Genomic DNA, 8,424 nt, shown 5'->3' on the forward strand with positions numbered 1-8,424 from the left:
AGTTAGTTACCTTATTTAAGTAATCTAAACAAAACGCAATGTAAGGGTAAATTCTATACTAATTTGAATATATAAAAATATCATTAATTTGCATACTATAGGAGATTGTTACGAGCAGCCGTAGTTAATATTAACTAACTTTACACAACTTAAACTTTGCTCACTTAAAATCAATAATTTTCTCCATAAAAAAAAAAATATTACATGACAATACAAAACTTAAATGAACTATTCTAATACACGTTTTACCTGTACTTGAAGATATGAAGTGAAGAGAATTATTATTGTTATATACTGGAGTGTGTTAGAGTGACTCGGCTGTAGTAACTAATTATGAGTCGGCGAATGTATGTATGTATGTATGTATGTATGTATGTATGTATGTATGTATGTATTAGGAAGACAATTAAACTAGTTTCATCTTTTATGTATATTTTAATTGTGAAGATTTTTTAAGATGGAGGTATTAATTAGCGCCAAGTTATACAGCAACCTGAAGTGTTATGGTGCCACAGTGGGAGTGTTTATGGTGTACAGTGTGTGGGGTGTTATGTGTCACAGTGGGGTGTGGGGGTGGTGCCACAGTGTGGGGTGTGGTGAGTGGGGTGTGTGGGGGTGTTATGGTGTCACAGTGGGAGTGTGGGGTGTTATGGTGTCACAGTGGGGTGTGTGGGGTGTGGTGGTGTGTGGGGTGTGATGGTGCCACACATGGTGTGGGGTGTGTGGGGTGTTATGGTGCCACAGTGGGTGTGTGGGGTGTTTACAGTGTGTGTGTGTATGGTGCAGTGGGGTGTGTGGGTGTTATGGTGCCACAGTGGGGTGTGTGGGGTGTTATGGTGCCACAGTGGGGTGTGTGGGTGTTATGGTGCCACAGTTGGTGTGTGTGGGGTGTTATGGTGTCACAGTGGGGTGTGGGGTGTTATGGTTATGTGCCACAGTGGGGTGTGTGGGGTGTTATGGTGCCACAGTGGGGGTGTGTGGGGTGTTATGGTGTACAGTGGGGGTGTGTGGGGGTGTTATGCCACAGTGGGGTGTGTGGGGTGTTATGGTGCCACAGTTGAGTGTGTGGGGTGTTATGGTGCCACAGTGGGAGTGTGTGGGGTGTTATGGTGCCACAGTGTGGGGTGTGTGGGGTGTTATGGTGCCACAGGGGTGTGGGTGTGTGTGGGGTGTTATGGTGCCACAGTGGTGTGTGGGTGTTATGGTGCCACAGTGGGGTGTGTGGGGTGTTATGGTGCCACAGTGGGTGTGTGTGTGGGGTGTGCCACAGTGTGTGGTGTGGGGGTGTTATGGTGTCACAGTGTGGGGTGTTATGGTGCCACAGTGGGGGGTGTGTGGTGTGTTATGGTGCCACAGTGGGTGTGGGGTGTGTGGGGTGTTATGGTGCCACAGTGGGAGGTGTGGGTGTTATGGTGCCACAGTGCCACAGGGAGTGTGTGGGTGTTATGGTGCCACAGTGGGAGTGTGTGGTGTTATGGTGCCACAGTGGGGTGTGTGGGGTGTTATGGTGCACACAGGGGGTGTGTGGGGTGGTGCCACAGTGGGAGTGTGTGGGGTGTTATGGTGCCACAGTGGGGGGGAGGTGTGTGGGGTGTTATGGTGCCACAGTGGGAGTGTGTGGGGTGTTATGGTGCCACAGTGGGGGGGGATGTCATGGCGTCACTATATATTATCATGATCACACACTGTGGACCATTAGTAACTTAAAACTTACAATATTCAAGTTTTTTTTTTATTAAAGATGTTGATAGAATTTTATGTAATATTTTTCATATGTATTTCTTTTTGTATTTTTTTTATACAAATTAGTTAATGGTAATAAAAATTTTCTTATAAAACAAGGTTCTTATTTAGAAGTTGAATCACCTGGAGATTAAGCACACCAGCTGATGTCACCTTGAGATTGACCTGACCTGACCTGACCTGACCTGACCTGACCTGACCTAACCCCCACCAGGTATGATTAGTGTTAATTAACCATCAGATGAGAAATGCTAGGAGGGGCTAATCATCAGGTGACTCAAGAAGTTCAGTGTTAGCGACGGTGGGATCTCGCGGTCGATTGTCCAAGTTGGAAATAGTTATAATAATCTAATTCTACCAAAGACTAATGACTAAGGAACATTATTTTAGTATCACGAGTCACCGAGGTTCGTAAGATGAATCCTTCGTCGTAAGTAAACACGTAACACTGTATCTTATTGGTTAACTAACGATAAGACATACAAATAACATTAGAATTAACACTGAGACTTTACCTTAACTAGATACGTTCATCAGTTAGAAGACAAAGTTAATTTACGTATAAAATATTCTCCTAACTGGCGCTAAGTGAACGTTTCTAGTTAGGGTAGAGTCTCAGTGTTAATTTTAATGCTGTTTTAGTATTTTATCTTCGCTAACCAGTATGATCAAGTGTTAAATCTTTAGTTATGAGGAATATTTAGCCCAGGAGCCTTAGTGAGTCTTTACCGGGACAATTAAGAGTTTAGTAAAAAGTGACCCTGTTGTCATACTGAACGCCAAGCAATATTATTTGTTAGTGTGAGACAGACAATGATACACACATACACAAAATATATATATAATGACGTCTCTAGCTTTAACAATATCAAAGAATTATTGTTTAGTATTTATTTTAGAAGAGGTTAGGTTATATAACTATCTTTTTTCCTCACATGTTCCAATAATGTTTCCGTATCAAAACGATAATATATAAGAACCTAATGCTTTTGATCCTAACACACGGTATACCTGATGCTACACACGATCCTTTATGATACATTTTGATTTATTTACACCGATGCTCTTCTGTCTGTGGTAAAAAGAATCCACGAAAGAGTCTGACGTCTATAAGGAACCCCACACTAGACCTGAACTCTTGACTATGTTGGTTATCACAATCACTATGGAAGAGTTTGGCTTCAGTATGTATGTATGTATATGAGAACTCACACGTGTTCTCGCTAAGGCAATACAGGAGTTTTAACGGTGAGTGTATTTCTGTCTGCTTACTTTTTACCTATTTCATATCAGGACAAAGAGTCACTATTGACATAACTTAAACGTCGTTCTTTGACAAACATGAAGGTTGGCGCGGCTCTCTCTCTGTCTCTCTCTCTCTCTCTCTCTCTCTCTCTCTCTCTCTCTCTCCGCACCCACATCCATGACTGTCACAGAGAAACAGACATGTAGACGTACTGTGTAGGTGTTGTGTACCCTAAAACTCTGCTTCCCTGACTCCTGTAAACATCTGTAGCCATGGAAGTTCCCAGAACCTCTCACATTAACTCTACTGTCATCTAAACTACGAGGGGAGGGGGGAGGGGGGGAGGGTCTTAAAACCTTCCACACTCTTCATTCCCTGCCCTAAGATAAGACCCCTCCTCCACCCTCTTACCACTGTATTCTCTCCCTGCCCTAAGATAAGATCCCTCCTCCACCCTCTTACCACTGCTTAAACTAGTCATGGCAGTCATAGGACCTTGTGGTGGTGGTCGTCTCATTGTCAGCAGTTCTGGGGGGTTCCTAGAAATAATACGATTCCTTAGTTTGTGCGACATATATATCTGTTAGAACCATACGGACGTTTAGAACCATACTGACGTTTAGAACCGTACTGACGTTAGAACCATACAGACGTTGGAACCATACGGACGTTAGAACCATACAGACGTTGGAACCATACAGACGTTGGAACCATACGGACGTTAGAACCATACTGACGTTTAGAACCATACTGACGTTTAGAACCATACAGACGTTAGAACCATACAGACGTTAGAACCAGATAGACGTTAGAACCAGATAGACGTTAGAACCAGATAGACGTTAGAACCATACACCTGTTTGAGCCACACACCTGCTCTCGTTATATGTATATAATGTACACATACATGGAATTAAGTGCGTATGTACGGCTATTGTTTTACACACACACACACACACACACACACACACACACACATAACCATAGGCACAAATGTCAAAGTGAATAGATACATTTGCGTGTGTGTGTGTGTGTGTGTGTGTGTGTGTGTGTGTGTGTGTGTGTGTGTATAAACAGACAGACAGACAGACACAGCTGATATGAACACAGACGATTCCGGTGCATTATGGGAACTGTGCGTGCTGAATATATTATGTCTGACGAGTTCTTATCCTATACAGTAGTAGTTTATATATATAAATAAATAAATACGTATATATATATTATGTAGCTCGGTTATGTATACAAACGGTGTGGGATAGAGACCTTGCGGGACCCCTCGGTGTATCGAGTTATCTGTGAGAGTTTGATCTACGGCCCTGTACAGACAATCTTCCTAATTATCATCAATTTAAACCTTCTCTAGTATTATCATCATCATTGTGGTCATCCGTATTTTAAATCTCACGCGAGTATTTTGGTTCATCACACGTAACTGCACTACAAGGCCTGTTATTATTATCATCACTGTCATCACATATTCCTTCCGTACACCGTTCCATACATTCATTAGTCACCACCTTTGAACATCACATCGCATCACTATCACCAAATATTGTCACCACGGTTATCACCACTACCACTCACCCTTATCATCATTCTAATCACGACATCACTATCACTTCATCATCTTTACACTCAGTCAGGAAGCACCATGACGAGTGTTCACCCAATCACAACAATGTCACTATCTCCCCACTGCCACCAATCCGCACACGTGACGTCATCTTTGTTAACATTCACCTCACAGAACTTCCTTTAGTCATCCCGCAACGACAACTAATTCTCAATAACCACTAAGACATTGCCTCAACATCTATTAACATCTGTAGTTCATTATGTGTTTATAAAGTCACATTGTTTCATTAAGAGATAACTTCCTGTGCTTTTTGATTTTTGTGCTGTATGGTAAGTGCCTATTGAGAGGTGTGTGTGTACCAGAGACCTTAACGTGTATGAGGGGTAAGGGTGGCCATTGAGTTAGGATGTGTAGTTCTTGAGTCATGTTTGGATTATATCGTCCTCCTCCTTATCTCCTCACCTCAATGATATGTTCACAGTCATCTTTTGAATGTTTTTTTCATGTTCAATATATGGAATCACTGCACAGTCACCTTTTGAATTGTTCTTCCTGTTCACTTTATAGAATATGAACATCACCATCACCGATTGGAAGAGCTCATAGAAGCGCATCTTTACGCTACTAATCACCATCACAACATGTTTCTAATAATCACTTTTATCCTGTAGGTGTTGTGAGACTTAGTTCTACAACCATCGTTATTTCACCACCTCTTGGTCTTCAGTCGTCTTCAGTGTTGACGACGGCCATATTGAGTCTCTTTGATGACATAACCTTCCCTGGCAGGTCATCAACACACCTCACACCCAGATGATCTTCCCTGGCAGGTCATCAACACACCTCACACCCAGATGATCTTCCCTGGCAGGTCATCAACACACCTCACACCCAGATGACCTTCCCTGGCAGGTCATCAACACACCTCACACCCAGATGACCTTCCCTGGCAGGTCATCAACACACCTCACACCCAGATGACCTTCCCTGGCAGATCATCAACACACCTCACACCCAGATGACCTTCCCTGGCAGGTCATCAACACACCTCACACCCAGATGACCTTCCCGGGCAGGTCACCCTAGACTCCTCGAGCCTAGACGAATAACTTGAACCAGAATTCTCGTTGGTTCTGACTGGAAGCTGAGAGGAGGAATCTAACTGGAAGAGAATGAGTCTTACCTATAACCTCGACACAGAAATGATGACTCAAACTCCTGACAATATGTCGTAAGCAGCCATGACCGACGGATTACTACAATATATTCTGGAGGTGACTACATGGAGGTACTGGGTCGGATGTCTCAATGATTCGTAGGGCGATTTTAAGTAATTTAGTGAAGTTTTTTATGTTGTAGCTTAAGTGAGTGAGTTAGATACGATCTCACAACACCAGTTAGGAGGAAAATTTAACGTAGGAACCATTGAGAATCCATCTTTGTGTTGTAGCTTAAGTAAGTCAGTTAGATATGTTCTCAGATCACCAGTTAGGAGGAAAATTTAAAGTAGGCACCTTTGTGTCGTAGCTTAAGTGAAGAAGTTAGATACGTTCTCACATCACTAGCTATGAGAAGTTAACGTAGGAACCTTAGAGACTCCCTCTTTGTATCGAAACTTAAGTGAGTCAAATAAATTCTCACATTACTGATCCTTGCATACGTTTAAGATGGCACTGTTGGCACCCCCATCTCCCTTGTGTATTACCGCCTCAGTGGGTGCCACATTCCTATCGGCTTCCTCAACGCTGACATCATCTGGTTCCAATGAGAGAGGGCCTTGCCTGTAGCCTGTGTTCCCACGATCACATGACCCACTGATCTGGCCTGACCACCATCGCTGCTGTGCTCCGCCACGGTGACCCGGAGCTGGATGTTCTGAAGGAGGGAGAGCATCATTGTAGAGCATCACTGTAGAGCATCACTGTAGTAGTGTGTGTGGTAGTATGTATATTAGTTTATTTATGTAGTAGTACACATGGAAGGGTGAAACCTGCTGTATACACACATACATGGAGGGCTGAGGGCTGAGGTATATATACATGGATGGCTGGGGTATACATACATGGATGGCTGGGGTATACATACATGGAAGGCTGGGGTATACATACATGGATGGCTGGGGTATACATACATGGATGGCTGGGGTATACATACATGGATGGCTGGGGTATACATATATGGATGGCTGGGGTATACATACATGGAGGGCTGGGGTATACATACATGGAGGGCTGGGGTATACATACATGGAGGGCTGGGGTATACATACATGGAGGGCTGGGTATACATACATGGATGGCTGGGGTATACATACATGGATGGCTGGGGACATGGATGGTCACATACATGGAGGGCTGGGGGTATACATACATGGAGGGCTGGGGTATACATACATGGATGGCTGGGGTAATACATACATGGATGGCTGGGGTATACATACATGGTTGGGGATACATGGAGGGTATACATACATGGATGGCTGGGGTATACATACATGGAGGGCTGGGGTATACATACATGGATGGCTGGGGTATACATACATGGAGGGCTGGGGTATACATACATGGAGGGCTGGGGCCGGCACACTGAAGATCATCGCCTCGTTGAACACAGGTGACCGACTGTCCTTCTTCACACTCGTCTTTTTCTTCATCACCTTTTTACCGTTCTGAAGCACGTACACCTGTCGGGTAGTTTGGTAGTTAGGACGGTAGTTAAGCAGTTATGACGGTAGTTTGGTAGTTAGGGAGGTAGTTAGGACGGTAGTTGGGTAGTTAGGACGGTAGCTGTGTAGTTAGGGCGGTAGTTGGGTAGTTAGGGCGGTGGTTAGGCAATTAGGACGGTAGTTTGGTAGTTAGGGCGGTAGTTGGGTAGTTAGGACGGTAGTTGTGTAGTTAGGACGGTAATGGGATAGTTAGGGCGGTAGTGTGGTAGTTAGGACAATAATTTGGTAGTTATGGCGGTAATGGGGTAATTAGGGCGGTAATTGGGTAGTTAGGACGGTAGTTGGGTAGTTAAGGCGGTAGTTGGGTAGTTAGGGCGGTAGTTGTGTAGTTCGGGCGGTAGTTGGCTAGTTACGGCGATAGATAGGTAGTTAGGACGTTAGTTAGGGCGGTAGTTGGGTAGTTAAGGCGGTAGTTGGGTAGTTAGGGCGATAGTTGGGTAGTTAGGACGGTAGTTGGCTAGTTAGGGCGGTAGTTGGGTAGTTAAGGTGGTAGTTGGGTAGTTAGGGCGGTAGTCGGATAGTTAGGGTGGTAGTTGGGTAGTTAGGGCGGTAGTTGGGTAGTTAGGGCGGTAGTTGGGAAGTAGTTGGGTAGTTAGAGCAGTAGTTGGGTTGTTAGGTGTATCGTTAGACGATATTGATGTCACAATTACTTTTTAAGAGAGAGAGAGAGAGAGAGAGAGAGAGAGAGAGAGAGAGCCTCACCTTGACGAATGGGTCGCCTGTAGTCTTGTCCCCCAACCACTGGAGACTCCTCGCCTTCACCACCACCACCGTCAGTCTCTCAGCCGTGGGCAGGTAGGAGAGAGAGAACATGATCTCTCCGTACCCCACGCCCTTCTGTTGGTGTTAAGAGGGTGTTAGTGGGTGTTAAGGGTGTGTTATGGTGTGTTAGAAGGTGTTAAGGGTGTGTTATGGTGTGTTAGAAGGTGTTAGTGGGTGTTAAGGGTGTGTTGTGGTGTGATAGAAGGTGTTAGTGGGTGTTAAGGGTGTGTTGTGGTGTGTTAGAAGGTGTTAAGGGTGTGTTATGGTGTGTTAGAAGGTGTTAGTGGGTGTTAAGGGTGTGTTATGGTGTGTTAGAAGGTGTTAGTGGGTGTTAAGGGTGTGTTATGGTGTGTTAGAAGGTGTTAAGGG

General features: G+C 44.4%; 1 protein-coding gene across 2 annotated transcripts in view; it reads right to left on the reverse strand.

Moving 5' to 3' along the window:
• Positions 1 to 1,569: 1,569 nt before the first annotated feature.
• LOC121880302 (synaptotagmin-12-like) overlaps positions 1,570 to 8,424 on the reverse strand; it is a 20,496-nt gene continuing 13,641 nt past the window's right edge. The window contains exons 5-8 of one of the 2 annotated variants that reach the window (XR_006091513.1): positions 7,996 to 8,130; positions 7,132 to 7,251; positions 5,633 to 6,443; positions 1,570 to 5,509 (exon numbers count right to left, since the gene is read on the reverse strand). Coding sequence is in view for 1 of the 2 variants with exons in the window: in XM_042387461.1 (XP_042243395.1) it covers positions 6,270 to 6,443; positions 7,132 to 7,251; positions 7,996 to 8,130 (429 nt within the window). In the remaining variant the exon portion in view is untranslated. Of the gene's footprint in view, positions 6,444 to 7,131; positions 7,252 to 7,995; positions 8,131 to 8,424 lie in introns of both variants that reach the window. The other variant, XM_042387461.1, reaches the window with a different exon arrangement.

Source organism: Homarus americanus, unplaced genomic scaffold (assembly GCF_018991925.1).
Source record: "Homarus americanus isolate GMGI-L3 unplaced genomic scaffold, GMGI_Hamer_2.0 scaffold50564, whole genome shotgun sequence".
Lineage (NCBI taxonomy): Eukaryota > Metazoa > Arthropoda > Malacostraca > Decapoda > Nephropidae > Homarus > Homarus americanus.